The following is an 18,812-nucleotide window of genomic DNA, read 5'->3' on the forward strand; positions in this document are numbered from 1 at the left end:
TCTAAAGAAAGGATAAATAACTCTTGTGAACCCACAGGGGAAATCAAATAGCATTGATTTGAAGTGTTTGTGTTATCATCCAGTGTGTAATCCAGCGCTCTTGCTATCAGTGACAATTCCTCACAGGGGATTCCAACTTTTCAACAATTTTCAGCAAGGATGGCTTGGTTTGAAAAAAATGACAGATCATTTTAAGGAAAGCAAGTTAGGAATAGGATCAGAATCTGTTTTTTGTTTGTCATTTAGAGACAGAGATAAAAGCAACATCTAGTATTTGACTGCTAACTGTTTCAGACACTGATAATATGTTTTGTTAATTGTTACTTAAAATCTCCTTTTCAAGTGATTTTAACATAGGTCTCACAGAGCAAAAGGACAGCTTTACACACCCTCTTGGTTCTTCGCTTTAAATAGCCACTCTTTACTACCATTTTCTGTTTTTATTTACACACATAAATTCATGGCTGGATTTCACACACGACTGCCACTTTCACAGAGCTTTCACTAAACACACACCAGTGCAGTAATTCGGTGCATTCTTCTGTGGCTGCTGTTCTGATTTACACCAGTAACTCCGCCCAAATTCTCCCAGCTCTGGGCGGTCTTTACAATCTAAGCCCCTGTCCTCTGTAGATCCTCTCTATTGCTTCATAAAGTCTGCATGAGGGAGGTATCTCTCTCTAATGTTATTGTCAATGTGGCTAATCTCAGCAGCTTTTGCCTCATCAATCTTGCATTTGTTGTGTTTTTACTTCTGCCTTGCACAGTTTGCCACCAAATCTCAGGCTGCATTACTTCTGTGTGGTTAATCCTGAGTATAACGGTGGATTTTAGCTATAGCATTTCCCCTTCCACACACCCCACCCTTTACCCTCCCGCCACCACGTCTCAATGGCGTACTGAGTGTCGGAGAGCCCAGACTTGATTTCCCTGAGGGCTGCACTGGCCGACTCGATGCAGCACTGATTTAGCTTCTTTTTTCCCCCTCAATCCCTAACGCTGCTACTTCAGCCAGCCCGTCTTATTACCTGCCTACAGTAATACAACACAATTACTTTGCTCCAAACACTGTTCAAAACCACATTAAGCTATCATATTGGCTCCCCAAGGCACCCAAAATGGATGCTAATATTAGTTAATGATTGGAGGTGCCAGGGAGCTGAGCAGTTGTAATTGACCAGTTTTGGAAGGGTGGACCTTTTTGACAAATAATAGTTTACCTTGACCTGAGGCTGTTGCAAATCCATTTATCCCCTTGTTGATATTACCGGAATACATCAAGAGCACTTTTCACTGCTTAGCATGCAGCAGAGAAGCCAAACGCTGACATCAAATTGGTTAAATTGCAACTTTTATGTTTAATCATGTTGACTGATCTTCTCTAACAACAACAGTTCAGATCCGATCTCTGATTCTCTGCTTTACCAAAGCACTAGCAAAATTAAGAGGATTTCTACGAAATGCAGTGTGTCCTGGGTATGGATCACAGCCAGAGTCCTGACCCACCTGGTTCATAGGTCATTGTTAGCTCGTGGGCCAGGGAGGTGGTGTTTTAAGGCCAAACAAAGGGCAACAGTGACCTTGTTCCTGTGGATCACAACAATGAAGAACAAGACAGGGAAAGGGAAGGAGACTGAAACAGAGCACAGGTGCTTTATCAGTGTTGCTGGCTCACTGTAGTTCAAGAGGGGAGAAACAAGGCCAAATAATGAGGAACAAACATCTATGGTAAAAATTATACATACTGGCATTATTAATAGGAGCATGATTGTTTACAGGAGTAAAAGCATCAGTAGTAAGATTCATGGAAATGAAAACACAAAATAGTTCTGAAGACTCTGTAAGAATAATCATCTCCAAAAAATCTCAGCACCAGTAAAACATCCTCCTTAGCCTCCTATGAACATTTATTTCATTATCGGTCTGGGTATCAGTACGCAATACCTTCAAGGTATCGACCTCATGCGATCCTTTTTGTCCTCCTACTAAAACAAAATGACTATTTGTATGGTTTTGCCAGATCATTTGGAGAGAGTGAAGTAGTCGTGGTCCAACCCTTCTTTTATCAATTCAAACCAAGAGAATCAACACGGGTTAATCTCTGGTAATGATTCAGATACAACCAGGGTCACAAACCAGGAGCAATGCATACTAATTTCCCAATACTTAACAACCCTGGTATTCCCATTGAAATCCATCCTCGTCTGACCCGTGTCTAACCCACCTCTAGACCCTGGTCGCGAAGTTGAGTCGTTCAACAGGAGTTAACCCTTTAAAACACAAAATGAACCTGATGCCCAATCAGAGATGGACCAGAGAGAGAACTGAGGGTGCATTCACACTGTCCATCCGTAGCACGTTTCACGGCTAAAGTCTAGTTCGTTTGACCAGTGTGAGTGCAACCGTACCGTGCTGCGGCTGTTTATGAAAGGTAGGCTTTTGAAAAGCACGTTTGCACATGTACGAGCAACAGCACAAGGCCTACGACGGTTCTGATGCCATTTTATGTGCGCCTGTTCGGACATAGAAAAAAAGGATGGACCATGCGCGGACATTTAAAACAATGGTGGCGAAAGGTTCATGTTGGTGTGATGCGGAGGTGGAGTGTTTACTGCAGATTTGGTCAGATGAAATTATTCAAAAACAGTTGGACAAGGCGCACAAAAACTTTGAGGTCTATGGATAGATTTGTAAACAAAGCAATGCATCGTCAAGCAATGCATGTTACGTGTTATGGCGTGATGACGTATAGGCAGCAAGAAGCATTCGCCGAGGCCCAGGTAGTGTGATTACAAACGGGCCTGGGCCGCGGGGGGTCAAGTACCCTAAAGCACGGGACACGGTACGGATGGACAGTGTGAGTGCACCCTAAGTCCTCTTTTATATTAAGTAATATATGTGAAAGCACCCTGACTGACAATCTGCTGTTTTTAGGTAACGTGCATGAATAAGGGTGTTTTCACATTTAGTCCTCTTTAAACAAACCAAACTAAATCCTCTTTAAGTGGACCCAAAAGTGGACCAACAAAAAGGGACTCAGTTCCTCTTGCTTTGTCAGTCTTACTTCATATAAAAGTGGACTAAGTTTCCTCTCTGGTCCACTTCAGCCATCGCCAAGCATTGGAATTGAATTGAGTATGCAAGAGATAAAGTAAAGAAAACTCACAATAGTCAGACATCAGGCCTACTGTGACACCAGGCCACAGGATGGCTTAGTTATAAACTTACTCTTGTGAAACCTCTGGTTGCATGCTGTGTTATGCTGCATGAGTACTCCAGACACTCTAGTGTAGGAGTATATTCATGATCAGGAGCATTACTTTTCTCTGCTGCTTATCTTACATCTCCTCCTTATTCAGGTTCAGTGTGGACCCTCTGGTTGGGATTACCTTAGGACATTGAGTGACTGGGGGTATAAGAAGGCGGTACTGGTATGCAATTATGCATCCATCCCTAATGTAATGAACCAGGAGCTCTCTGCTCTGGTCTACCTTGTGAGCAGATGTTTAATTTGTAACCAGGCTGGTAGTTGTAGATGCAGGAGCCAGCAGCGAGGGAGTTCATGTGTTTTCACTTTGGGTTTTACAGTTACTATATTGTGCAGGATTTCTTAGAACATTTAGAGCAAACACGGCATATGGAGTTTTATACTTCAACAACCAAGGCACCTAATAACAGCCAAGCAAAGGTAATGTTTGGTCGATCAGTAGTTGAAGGAAGAGTAAGGAAGAGATTGCATGATTCGGGTATTAATTATGACAATATACTTAATTAGCTCCTCAAGGGACCCTTTTATTAGCAAGTAATTAATGGGCCAATTACTGTGGTTACTGTAGGAACTAATAACAGAACAAGCTGATAGAGAGGAGATGATTTTGAATTTAAGTGGAGATTTTGGAGCAAAAAGTGAAAGCTCTGTGATGTATTCATTTTTTATTTGTTATTTATTTTCTGAGGGTTCAGGGAGGAAGGGGTGTCGTATAATTGGGCCATTTGTAAATGACACAGTGAGATGTCTTGTTTATCTATGCAGAAACAAATTAGTCTGGCACTGAACCGCGGTTCTTTGGAAATGTTTGTGTTTAATTGAGATTTTAATGAGAATCCCCACCACGGCCACCACGACAACCACCACACATACTTCTTTTAATACCAATTTTCTTGCCTAAGACTGCATCCTAATGTTGTTTCTATCATTCATCTTTCTTCACATCAAATTCTGAGAACAGAATTTTTAAATGAGGTTTTGTTTTGAAGAAAATAAATGAAGATGTTGTCCATTTAATTTCCATCAGTCATATTAGCTTCTAATAATATAAAAGCAAACACCTAAATTACTTTTCATATCATGTCAGTTCATGCGACAATATCTTTGTGTATGGTAGTATGTATAATGTGAAGTGGAAATATGAGTTTTCTAAACAGCCTGTCACATCATCTCTTCAAATAATTGAAGAGAATTCCACAGAGAAATTACCACGGTAGAGTTTCTAATTGACAATTTAAATGTCTTCAGCCATTCATGACAGTAGGAGACAAAAACAGGAGACAACATCCACCAAAACACACACATCACACACAAATATAATGGATTTGCTAAGCAGGAACTGATTCCACCACCACTATTATTTTTTTATGCAAATGTGCCCAAAGTCTGGCAATACAGCAGGTTTGAACCTTGAATTAATGTCCAATTGAATCGGAATACATTTTTAAGCAACACAAATCTGCTACTGGCCATTAAGGGCGCACTCACACTGTCCATCCGTACCGTGCCCCGTGCTTTAGGGTACTTGCCCCCCCCTCCCTCTCCCCCCGCGGGCCAGGCCCGTTTGTATTCACACTGCCTGGGCCTCGAGCAAATGCTTCATGCTGCCTCAACTTTATCACGCCGTAACACGTAACACGTATTGATTGACGTCATCGCGATGCATCGCTTTGTTTACAAATCTTTCCATAGACCTTGGAGTTTTGTGCTTCTTGTCCCACTGTTTTTGAATATTTTCATCCGACCAAATCTGCAGTAAACATTCCACCTCCGCATCACGCCAACATGAACCTTTCGCCGCCATTGTTTTAAATGTCCGCGCGTGGTTCGTCGTCCTCGTGCTCGTACACGTGCGCAATCTCGTGCTCGTACATGTGCAAACGTGCTTCACAAAAGCCCACCTCTCCCAAACAGTCGGTGGCCGTAGGCGTGGTGCGGTTGCACTCACACTGGTCAAACGAACTAGGCTTTACCTGTAAAACCTGTTTGGGCACAGCATGGATGGACAGTGTGAGTGCCACCTAAGATCCCATGTCAATGCATTTTCAATTTGACTGATGGGGTACATCATTGGAGGACATTATTTGTGAAAAAATATATTCAGTTTTGAATCTGAAGCTTACATGAGGCTTTGGCAGAATAGAATAAAAGGAGCTCTTTCAATAGCCGTTATAAGGAGGAGGGATCTTTCAATGTTCATAAAGGCATCTGACTAATTTTTTAAGACAGCCTTGATAAACTAAACATATTCTCTTAACAGCGAGCATTAAGAGAGTCTTGATATGTAAGCTTATGAAGATCATATTGCCAACTGGTTCACAAACAGTTGCCTAATTAGACATCCAGCATAAACAGCATCCCATTGGATGCTTAACACTTGACAAATGTGAATCCATGTTTTTCCTTTTTTAGCCCTCATTTGACTTAACAACTCAGAGGCTTAATATCTACGTATGTCGCTGATCAACACTTTTCACCAACCACTCTCCTCCATCGCAATGCGCTAAAGGCTGCTGAAGTCGTTGATTCCCTATGAGATTCACAGTACTGGTACTAGAAAACCAACAGATGCCTGGATGTTAATGTGTATTTCTAATAAAGACCTTTTAAAAGTATCTTCAGCTCAAGAGAAAGACCCCATTACTTAGTCTCTTTGCATTATTTGTGGGCCTCCACATGGATTTTAATATATCTTTGGATTGAAATCACTGATTTGGTTATGTCCTCAGGACCCAGTACCACCTGTACGGAGGAGTCTTGCTACCATCAGGGGGTGTGTCTCCAGCAGTGGGAGGGCTTCACCTGCGACTGCACCATGACGTCCTATGGAGGTTCATTCTGCAATGATCGTAAGTGATTATTTTACTGACGGCTATGGTTTGAGTGTGTATGGCTGGAGGGAGTGGTTCAGGTTGAGATATTGGTCTGAATGTGGATAACTGGTGATAGGACTTAGAAGTTAAAGCAGCATGGGCATCTTTGCAATTCTGCTGTTAAAGTGGAACTCAGAGACCACTTTTCCTTCAAAGGTTTGAAGGAAACATGTGAACATCTTACTGTATTACCCCACTTCAACAGGATCACACAGATTTTCATACACTTTATATGCACTCTTCTTCTAACACCCTTATACTGGCACATTATTCATAGTTACTCCTCAGATTCTACAACTCCGAGTTGACCGCAAGATTGGCTCCTCGGTTCCTGATAGCATCGCTATCACACGCTGTGAGCAGAAATGGTGATTCAAGTCATTTGTCCATGCAGTGTGGTTGCTTGCTGGGTGGCTGGCAGCATGGGAGTTCAGGAAGGAGAGTCTGGGGGGATGGCAAGATATATTTATCCTGCTTATTTCCTTAGGTTTACAGTATCTGTATCTATTGTAATAGGATAATATACACAATGTCCAGTGAAGCTACCTTGTATATATTTGCAAAGATAGTCTTAAGACTTCATATACCTCATACAGGTAAAACACTGGTCTGTAATATGATAATAAAACATTTGTTACAATGGGTATGTTTTGCAGTTCTTAAAAATTGCATATGTAGCAGAGCCCAGCTTAGTTATGTACAATTAGCATTCAGTACTCCTCACAGGCTTGATTTAAATGGGGGCAGAGGCAGGGTGACAGGCTAATAGACTTGTTTGCATAAGTCTTTGTTTGCTTATTAAGTGATGGCTGCTGAGCTAATCTATATCACCCTCACCTTCTCCATTTTTGTAACCACCCTATGTTTCATTTGTGATGTAAGTATATCTCTGATTGTTGTTATTTCGGTCGCCATATTAGACAGAATATTACTGGGCATGACAATAAGTTGATGATTAGCAAAGGGCTCTCGCAAGACTCAAGGTAGGAGCGATAAGAGATGTTCTGTCGGCATGACAGCCATGCCAAGACAAATGGAGAGATCCCTTGCTCCTTGAGAGAAGTGAACAAATGATGAAGAGAGGAGAAGAGAGAGGGATGATGATTCCTGTATTCGAGTTGTTGCCTGTGGGGAACGTTCAGTTTGACTGTGCTGGTTTCAGAGATGACAGGTAGAACTGTGTGGCACCAGGGAGTATACCAACACGTATACTGTGGAGAGACCTGGAAGTGTGTGTCTGTTCTGTGAGAATGTGTCGAGTGGAGGGGAGGACCTTAACCAGCAGCCTGAACACAGATCTTGCATAACAGAAGACACAAAAAAGAATCATTTCAGTAAAACAAATATCTTTCTGCACTAAATTAGGTCAACTTTGTGAAGTTCTCACACATACGAGACTATCAACACCAACATTTACTATTTGGTGTGTTACTTAACATACAGCACTAGTATTTTAGGTTAATTGGCTGTTGTTTTAAGTTTACTCCCCTCTATTCTTTTTCTTCTTTCAATGTTTTCTTGGTGAGAGGTTGCTACAGTATAACGCATTCATAGTATTTGGGAGAAAAGCCAGCACCTTTTAATTCATATTTGTGAACCATTGATTTTTATAGATTGATTTGGACTATTCTAAAAAATAGGAGTGCAAGGGAAAACTGTTATCAAAAAGCATTAAGAACTTGTACACAAAATGTACACACATTACAAGTAGTTTTCCAAATGTGTTATCCAACAGTCTCTCAGGCTCTTTCAATGTGCATGCATTGCTATTGCTGCTTTCCTTCCTCACAGCCGCCACAAATCTTCAGACATGCCCTTCTGTCTTCATTCCTGGCAGCTCGGACCTTTTCAAAAATGCATTTCATCGCTTGACCTTGAGAGCCTAACCCCCGCGTTGAACTTTTGGCTCCTTCTCTTCATCGTATTCTCTTTCTTGTGTTTGCGTTTCCGCAATTCTCGCAGTAAGCAGCCTTCTATGCTTGAGCCTTTTCTGGACTTGCACAATCACAAAATCAACATGCTTCTGAACTTGCCGACCTTCGGAGAATTTTCCTTGAGCCTGCTCTGAAATCTAAGGTAGGATTTACGTCGGATTGCATTTTTAATTTGTGTATGAAACTGATGCTACTACTCTATCTTGGGGTTTGTGCTTTCTATTTACTCCAGAGAAAAATAGCTCTCCCCTGTTCCCTGCCATGTGTCCTTGATTTGTTTCAAATGTTCAGCTTTGACATGGTTTTAATGTTTTTTATTTCTATAGCCACAGAATGCAAATAGCTTGCATCCTACCTTTTTGTGTGTGCGGCATAATGAGATTGAGAGAGGGATAAACAGGTGTATGGGTTGCATCTCATGTCATCAAAAGAAGGGGCAGAAATAGGGCCAATAAAATGAATCACAAACAGCCACTGTGCCATGTGACACCAGTTTTTATCTCCCACTCAGCAGCCATGCATTGAGAAATAAAGTGCATACATACAGTACACACACACCTTCTATGTAACCTCCCAGTCACGCACTACAGTAGTGGCTGTTTATACTGTTTATACTTTATCTCACACATGCATGTACTTCCCTTCTTACAAAATTATTTCCTTTTGCTTTTGAAGAAGAATAAAGAAATAAAGTGATTTCCACTGTTTTTTTCATTCACTGTTGGAGATAAGAAATTGACATAATTATTCTCCCATCATGCTCAAACTGCTGTTTGTGGATGGCCTTTCTCAGTGGCCTGAGGTGTTTAGTCAGTGTGTGTCCATGTGCCTGCGTTCCTGTGGTCTATACTGCTCTACAGAAAAAAAACATAAACATAAACAGTTACCCACCATCTACCTACATCCCTAATTACACACTCAGAGTGGAGTTTGATAAACATTGTTCAGTAGAGCAAAGCTTTAGTCTATTTCCCTAGTTTAAGCCCAGTCATTTGTTTTACTCTGGGTAGAAAGGTTGTCAAAATTATTGACACTGCAGTTATTATTTATGAATGGAAAATCACGGTTGAATGGAGTAGATATTAAACAGAGAAAAGGTTCAATTGCGCAGCATTTTTCAACATTGATGTTTCATCACAGATAAACTGAAGAAATTTGTCTTTTTATTATCTGTTGGACATCAGCCAGTCATCTGTGCTGCTTGCTATATGGTGAAGGCAAACCCTGTCCACAGCTACAGGAAATACTCCTATCAAACCTGCAATGACAAGCATTAGTTATCTTTGCACATTTGATTTATTGAATTAAAAAAAAAAGTAGAAAGTTGATGTATAAGCTACTGAATTCCAGATCTGCATAACCGGAATAGGGGAATGAGTCAGTTAGCCTAAAGTAGCTGCATACTAAAGACTTGATTTAGCTCTTATTTAAGTCTCACATCATTTCTGAACACTGTTACAATCTACAGTTTACAGTTTATTCTGCCAAGAATAAAAGCTAACTAATGATTATATTTACTTTATCTTATAACTTGCCGCATCTGAGAATCCTTGAATCTTTTCCAGTGTCTCCCCGGCTTCTTGTTGTGTGCATCCCTTTGAAACATCACACATTTTAGTTCCCAGAGGGAAGGACAGTAATGTGTGACACATTAAACTGGATCTAAAACAGGATTAACCTTGGGTTATCCACTCCAGATGATGGTGTTGATGAGGCCATGATCAGGGATTCACTGATTTTTTTTATTAAAGCACGATTCCATGTTTTTACCTCCCATTTCATCAAAAACTCACTTATTTGTTGGTTCTTAAATGGTAAATGGTAATTGTTTTATTCATTTTTAAACAGGTTTGCCCTCTGGGCGTCCACTAACAGTTGAGTCTGCTCAGTAAAGTTGTTTCTGTAGTTTAATATTAGGTTTTCAAGTTTAACTCTATTTCCTCACATTCCCTGGTCCAGGAAACTATTTTTGGAGCTCTTCTTCAATCCCCATGTCATACTGAAGTGCAGCCTATTTTTTTATTGGCATTTCTCATTCATGATCATACACCTGTTATGGCAGATACCAATTAGGAAGCCCAGCAATCTGATGGGCAGAGCGTTTATATTTGAAGTAATCACTAAAAGCCCAAGGTTAACATTGTTGCCTTTTACCGTGGATAAAGGGAAGCTGCCTGCTGCTCACCGTTACCAAATACATTTGTCAAGTTTTTTATGTAGCAATGTTGCAGTTCAAACTGTGGTGGGTGGTGATGTTTGTGTTTCTGAAGTAATTCAGGGGCTCCGATCCGAATGGAGAAGCTCCTGTTATGTTGAATAGTATTGTTTGCACCTCTTCAGTGACCCCTTCTGTTGGTCAGGTTGTTCTGACAACCCTACCTCACTGCACTATGGGGAGGCTAATATGCAAAGCCTGGCTTGGAGGAAAGGGAAGGTGCAAATTAAATGTGGCATTCCTCTTTTCTACACACAGTTTACTGACCTTGGCAGCTAAATTCAAACACAAGTACTCTCCAACAGTATGCAGTTATCAAATATATCCCCTTTCTGAACAGCTGCTTCTTTCCTGTGCCCATTAACAGTGCAAATATCTGGTGCTGTTGCATTGAAAAACACTTTTCACAAAAATTTAAACTGGAGGTTGTTGCACATACCGTACAACAATGTGTATGCAGAGAGTTGCATTTAGGGAACAACAAATAGAAAAAAAGCTGTCTTATAGCCCCTCTTACACACACACACATACCAGAGAGAGCATTTGTTATTCAGCAGCAGCCTGCGGTGATTGACTGGTCTATTTGTCTCTGCGTAGCGTATAAGTGGGCCACTTGGTATTCTGCCTTATTCATCTGGAACCAACTCAGACAGAGATGCTGTGTAAGTGCGTGCAGTACGAGGGCTTTGTTTCTCTCTCTTTGCGCTCTCATTCTTTTGTTTATGTAAGGGAGAGAGCGACCAAGAGAAAACAGGACGGAGAGGGACAGAAAGGGAGGAGCAGGCTGTGTCTGTGCAATTCTTTGTTTCACTGTAGGCTTCCACTGGGCGTTAGCGTGTATACAATGAATCCAGCTGCAGGTGCATAGTGCTGTCAGGCATACTAATTGAATGCAGACTTCCAGTGTGTTTGCAGCACTGCTGATTTCAATCTGCTTCATCTAAAAAACCCTCATCTCTGTTTGTTTTTTTACTCCATATCAATTCCCACAGAAAAAAAAAATCAAAGCATCAACTAGTTTTCCTACTACCATGCATGTTGAAGAGACTTATTGGGTTCAAATTTGTGCCAAATGTGATTCTTCATGGCTTTTATCAAAGGTATGTTTTTGCCCTTATTAGTAGAATTGTTTGAGTGTGCATTTACTGTCGTTCTTTGTTTATTGAGCCCTTTATGCCATGGGAGGACCGTAACATGAAGTGAATTGACATCAACAATTCTAAAGGACTAAGTGCAGCTCACTAAGTGTTGTACTCCTTGCTTTTGCTAGTCTACTGTTAATGCTTAATAGGCTTGATAGGTTTCCACAGGCATTGGTCATGCCTGGCCCCTCTTGTATTCACTCCCCATCAAATTTTAATGAAACCCAATTACTGAAATGCATTCGCTCTCATCCTGACTGGCAACTCCACAGGTTAATATTTGCACCGAACATCGTTTGAAATGGTGAAAAAATGGACAGAAAAAAACCCAGCCTTTCTGTGAGTGCGATGCACTTGGTATAGGCTTAACATCGATTGTCAGGCTGCTTGTTTTGATGAAGGTCATACTGGCTTCAACATGGACTCTGCTCAACACAGCGTGGATCAGGACAGACTTAAGGGTAGGCTTTAGATCTCTCAGATTCTCATCACCAGCTGAAATCACTCAGCCAAAACTCATGAGGAATGAGTAAGCAGAGCTGAAAACCTCTGAGAGGAAGAAAACAATCCCCTCAAACCCCCTGATCCAATGAGGGAAGTCACCCAAGAAGCCTTCTGAGAGAAAGACAAGCATGGTTGCACATAAAAGCCAGTTCATGGATGGTGTCCGACTGGCTTGTTTTGGCATATATTCTCTACAACTTTCAATTCTTATTTTTGTTGATTGCTGTTATTCACTCCTCCCACCCCTTCCATGGCTCCCATCTTCTCTGCACGCCATTTGCCAGCCGGCCCCAAAGAGCTGCTGTCCGGACCTAGCAATTAACCGGCACCTCATTTGGCCAAAAACGCAGTGTGAATCCTGAATAAATCACTTGGCTTGCTATTTTTCATGCACATAAATACCCCCCACTCTCTCACACACACACAAGAATCCTCTCTGCTTCTCAGTTGTGGGCTGCCCCATAAATGAGATGGCGAGAGACCGTGGAGGTAGCAGCTATCTTTCCATTTGCAGACACTGTGAGTGAAGGCATGGGCAGAGAAATGAGAAGAGGGATGGAAAGCAGTGAAAAGAGGAGAGTGTGAATGAATAGTGTTTGGTCATGCAAAGGCAATTTTGGCTCCCCCAAAAGAGGGCAGTGCTAAGCTCATTGGACTTTAGAAGTCACCATGTCAAGAGCTTGAAGGGGATTGGTTGGTGTGTACAGCCATATTCTATGGCCTGTGGTGCTAAGGGTAGTAGGTGAAATAATAGCCTGGCTCAACATATGGATTAGGTGGAAATAGTCTTTTTTTACTGTGACATTTTTTTTAGACCCGCAGTACATTTGCCATAGAGGTGAAGATATCTCAGCTACAATAACATTAATAGTGTTACAATAACTCATATTTTTCAAACCCTTAGTGTGAAAGCCATTTAAGCCAGGCTTTGTGTGTTTACCCAAATAAACTTTCCTTTGGTCTTGATGAGTTTTTATTTTGTGTTGAACAAGTGCAGATTTTCCACTCCGTGCTTGGTTTTAATTAAAGACCGGGTGAGCTTTTAAACCACAATGTGCATGAAAGAACAATTAATGAGGCTTTGTAATTGCTTCGAGACCACTCCAGCCACTTCCAAACATTATCAAAAGGCTTGCACTATACGCTGGAATAAGAACATGACAGTTGGGAGGGATAAATGTGCATGTGTGTGTATGTGGACTTGACACAGAGAATCCAAATATAAAGAGGGGAAAAACAAGGGAGAACAATTATTTCTCACAGGTGCTCGGATCACAAATTTCACATTAGTCAATTCCTTTGTTGACGCTTTGTAAATGGCAGCCTCCCACATCTGACTAGTGTCAATATTCTGAACCTGATTGAATTCAGTGGAGCAAATGCACTCACAAATACCATACACACCTTCCACGTCCAAACATGACTCAAATAGATGTACTGTGTGTGTGTGTGTGTGTGTGTGTGTGTGTGTGTGTGTGTGTGTGTGTGTGTGTGTGTGTGTGTGTGTGTGATACCTTTTGAAAGCCACCACAGTTAGCATGATGCAGATCGAAGTCACAGGCAGGCGCTTAAAGGCTTTCAACCATCTCATTATTTATCCATTTCTAGTCATTTTTTTTACTTGCTCAGACTCATTCTCATTTTGATCATGAAGCCAACTATGGCTCTCCAACACTTTGTTGAACTTTCACATACATGTAAATCTAAAACGACTCTCTTGGGTAGATGTAATGGATTTCAGCACTCAACACAATGACACCTGCTGGACTCATTGGCAAATTCAGTTTCAAATGCTTCCTATGAACATGTTTGAAAACATGGAAACAGAATTAAGCAATAAACCCCTGAAACACTGTGGTTCACACAGATTTTGTAACAGCTAAGGGGTATTGTTAGGCATGACACAGAGTGTAGAATATATGACATATACATGCACATATGCTACCTATATTTGGCTTAGTTTCATGCAATAAACACACATTCTATTTATGTAAAATGTATTATTGATAGCACACAATCATTCCTCCATCAAACAATGTAGTTATTCAGCAACATTAAGCAGAATGGTTGGCAAGCAACACACCTCACAGTGGATAGCACTTTTAACTCACTTTCCAAAGCTGTTGTCACTTGCCAGCAATATATCTTTTTTTTTTTTTTTTTTTAATACAGTGAAACGTGATTTAGCAGTACCCTGAATTGTTATTGCTAACAGTTTACAACATAGCTTAAGAAAAGTGAGCATACTAGGCCACACATACAAACAAGCAAGTTACATTATTAACTTCTCATAGATCATTGGTGTAACTAGTTTGTTCACTTTGGATGAACATCAAGGGCCGGTGGAAGAGGCGGCAGCAACAACAGGTATTTCTCAAAAAAAGCTTTGGGACACAGCAGGTAACCTGGCTGATCAATCAAAAATCATGTTTCTTTTGGCGGAATCTTTGTGTTTTTTTGTGCATTCCTTAAATGACAGTGTTGCATACTTGTCACAGTTCTTGTGCTGGGATACTAATTGGTGCAGTAATACTGGAATTGTGATGCTGTCATAGCTTTGAGCTTTCATTCCTTCATATAATGTATATCACAAAAGCTTTATCCTCAGTTAAAATTGTTGAATTGTATTTTTGCCATTTGAGAATGTGTTTTATTGTCTAAAAATACTGTGCTTTGGGACCCTAGGAAGTTAATTACTCTGTGACCGTTTAAGCCACCTGCCAACTCCTGTATACAGATGACAAAACTTGATTTTTGCTCCATGCTCTAATGAAGGCCAATAGGCAGAAACATTGGCATGTTTTTTGGCCAGAACAAATTGGTGAAATTGAGATTACTCATATTTGCCCTGAAGATCTCTCTGTATGTTTCCTTTATCATTGGGTATTTAGAATTGTGTATTTTTTTCCTCATATAATTCATTGTCCTCAACTTTAATTTAAAACAAACAGTGCTTTGGTTATAACAACATAATAGTTTTCCCCTTTACAGTTGCTCCAAAAACTCCCCTGAATATACAGTAGATTAATAAATAACCAATGTTTAATATGTAAGCACCATAGGTGAACTGTGTGTTAGATTTTACATCAGGAATAATTGTGCAGTTATCACTCAGTGCATTTACATGCAGTTTAAAAACACGATTAAAATCGGGTTAAGGGCATACTCCCGTTTCTCAAACACCATGTAAACACCATACCCCAGGTAAAATTGGAGTTCTCATAACCCGGTGTTACAACCCAGCTTGTGAGGGGGAAGGGAAGCAACATTAAACCTGCTGTTCTTGGTAATGTAAATTATTCATTAACATTAGGATTTGAAGGTTGAAAAGAAAAACATACAGGACTACAACAGAAGGTGAGGGCCTATGGGTGTTGCTAAAGCAATAAAAAAAATATATACTGTATATAACTGAAAAAGGACTCTTTAATAACCCCGCTGGCAAACCCCGCTACGGAGCAAGAGCGCCGGTGTTGTGCCGTATTCAGCACCCCTGCCGTGAAATGCATCCCCTCGCATTATAGGTGATATTCTGGATCAGAAGGCTGTTGTTTCGACCTATAGGAGTAGTTTATATACAGCTAACCCACAACAGTCAGACCATTGGTTACTTACAGTCTATTTAAAAGAGTTTAAAAACACAAACTTGGATAATAGCGAAAACAAAACAACACTTTTTGTATGTTCTGTGGAAATATACTGCAGCCATAATTACAAAATGAATGAAATGGATCTTTTGAGCAAGTTGAATGTATTTGACTTAGCGTTTCCTAAATATAATCCCATTTTTTCTTGCAATTCATAGGTTCAAAAGTGTGTGCTTTTAATGTGGTTACCTCTATATAAGCTACTCCTATAGGTGGAAACAACAGCCTTCTGATCCAGAATATTACCTATAATGCGAGGGGGTGCATTTCATGGCAGGGGTGCTGAACACCTGCCACCCTTTGCCCCGGACAAGTGACGGAAATGCATCAATCATTATCATGAGATTTGTAAACAGAAAACAAAAGTCCGCACTGTTGAAGCAGGAAAGGAAATTGAAAGGGACGAATGTATTCATTAACGAGCACCTCACTAAACGTAAATCCGACATCGCAAGAAAAGCACGCATTCTGAGAAAACAAGGGAAAATTCAAAGCACATGGACAAGCAATTGTAAGGTACTGATCAAGCTGAACGGAACACCAGAACAAGCAAAAATTGTCGTCATCAGGAACATGGAAGAGCTGGACAGGTACCAGTGAGCATCATGAACTGGACTGTAAGGTATGATCCATCCACACACAATCATGACACCGGAAATATATCATACACATCTGGGAACTATGACGACACAACTCAAAGGACTTTTGATCTCCACAATATAGAACTGAAAACTTTTCAGTATACAGATCATAATGTACTGGACGTAGAAAACGATATAGATCCAGACAATAATTTATTTTCCAATATTACTGATAATTGCTGTTACTACAAGGACAAACAGTACAATCAGACCATTAAAACGGATAACAAACTATCCATAATCCATTTCAACAGCAGAAGCATGTACGCAAATTTTAGTAACATTAAGGATTACGTGAATAAATTTACAAAACCATTCAGGATTATTGCCATATCAGAAACATGGATTAAAGCTGATAAAGGAATGGATTTTGAGCTGGATGGATATGAACTCAACTACATTAACAGAAAGAATAAAAGCGGAGGAGGTGTGGCTGTATATGTGGAAAAAGACTTGAACTATAGGGTAGTGGAAAATATGTCAACTGCTGTGGACAATCTGTTTGAATGTATAACAATTGAAATCTGTAGAGAAAAAAATTAAAATATAATAATCAGCTGTATATATAGGGCACCAGGTTCTAGCATAGAATCATTTAATAACTGGATGGAGGCATCTTTTTCAAAGGTTAATCAAAAAGTCATTTTCATCTGTGGCGACCTCAATATTGATCTTTTGAATCCAAACAAGCACAAAGCAACAGATGAATTAATTAATACAATGTACAGCATGAGCCTTTATCCAAAAATCACCAGACCTAGTAGAATCACACCTCACTGTTCCACATTAATCGACAACATCCTACCAATGATATTGAAGACAACACTGTCAGTGGATTACTTATCATTGACATCAGTGACCATTTGCCAGTCTTCACAGTTTACGATGGTGAATTTAAAGGAAATCGGACAGATGAAAAGACAACATATAGACGGCTGAGGACAGAAGGAACTATGGAAGCACTGACAAATGACCTATGTGAACAAAAGTGGGATGCTGTGTATAAGGAAAGTGATATTGATAAGGCATACAACACATTTTTAAGCATATTTACATCATTATATAATATAAATTGTCCTATTAAACAACATAGTAGGAAACATAAATACTCAGATCGACCATGGATCACTAAGGGATTACAGAATGCCTGTAAAAAGAAAAATACACTATATAGAGAATTTATAAAAGAAAGAACTAAGGAGGATGAAAATAAATACAAAAAATATAAAAATAAATGAATCAGTATTTTAAGGAAAAGTAAAAAGGAATACTATCATGAGATATTAAATAAAAATAAAATGAATATTAAATGGATATGGGATATACTAAACAGCATTATCAAAAATGGCTCTAGACAATGTTACCCTCAGTATTTCATAGATAATGATATCAAAAAGGAAAACATGGAGGATATAGTAAATAGCTTTAACCAGTTCTTTGTGAGTGTTGGACCAAACCTGGCTGAAAAAATTCCTGATCCCCCGGCATCACAGGATTGGAATGATAATCTTATAGATAGAAACACTAACTCAATGTTCCTCACAGCAGTGGAAGAGAAAGAAATAATTGATATTGTAAATAAATGTAAAGATAAAACATCTACTGATGGCAATAACATTGATATGAAAATTGTGAAAAAGGTCATTGAGGGGATTTCAGGACCGCTAACTTTCATCTGTAATTTATCATTTCAAACTGGCAAATTTCAAAGCAAAATGAAAATGGCTAAAGTTGTACCGCTGTATAAATCCGGAGATAGACACCAATTCACAAATTACAGACCCGTCTCATTACTACCACAATTTTCAAACATTTTAGAAAAAGTATTCAATAATCGATTAGACAAATTCATAGTCAAACATAAATTACTCACTGACAACCAGTACGGATTCAGATCAAACAGTTCCACATCACTGGCATTAATGGAATCATTAGAAGTAATCACTAATGCCATAGAAAATAAACAATATGCAATTGGAATATTCATTGATCTTAAAAAAGCCTTTGACACAATTAATCATGACATATTAATTAATAAACTGGAACGACAGGGGATAGTTTTGCACTGGGTTGAGAGTTATTTAAAGGGCCGGAGTCAATTTGTGAAGTTAGGAGACTATAGCTCATCCTGCTATGACATTGACTGTGGCATCCCCCAGGGGTCAGTGCTGGGTCCCAAACTGTTTATTCTATATATAAATGATATATGTAACGTCTCAAATATGTTAAAATTGATACTATTTGCTGATGACACAAACATGTTTTGCTCAGGGGAGAATTTACAGGAGCTTCTGGGTTGTATCACTGAAGAAATGTGTAAATTAAAAAGATGGTTTGATAGAAATAAATTAGCTTTAAATTTAAACAAAACCAAATTCATGTTATTTGGGAACTGTAAAATGAACACTCAAGCAATAATACAGATAGACAGGGTGGACATTGCAAGGGTACATGAAAATAAATTTCTGGGTGTAATTATATATAAAAAAATAACATGGAAACATAAAGCATGTTCGAAGTAAACTGTCACGGAGGTTTTCAGTACTAGGTAAGGCTAAACACTTTCTAGACCACAAATCACACATTCT

General features: G+C 39.6%; 1 protein-coding gene across 1 annotated transcript in view; it reads left to right on the plus strand.

The window, feature by feature from the left end:
* Window positions 1-18,812, plus strand: part of nrxn2b (neurexin 2b) — a gene marked incomplete at both ends in the record, with an annotated part of 653,173 nt that overhangs the window by 321,742 nt on the left and 312,619 nt on the right. The window contains one exon of the mRNA XM_083937460.1: window positions 5,998-6,117. Coding sequence (XP_083793586.1) covers window positions 5,998-6,117 — 120 coding nt within the window. The remainder of the gene's footprint in view (window positions 1-5,997; window positions 6,118-18,812) is intronic.

The sequence above is a fragment of the Echiichthys vipera genome (assembly GCF_963691815.1).
Source record: "Echiichthys vipera genome assembly, chromosome: 22".
NCBI classification, from domain to species: domain Eukaryota; kingdom Metazoa; phylum Chordata; class Actinopteri; order Perciformes; family Trachinidae; genus Echiichthys; species Echiichthys vipera.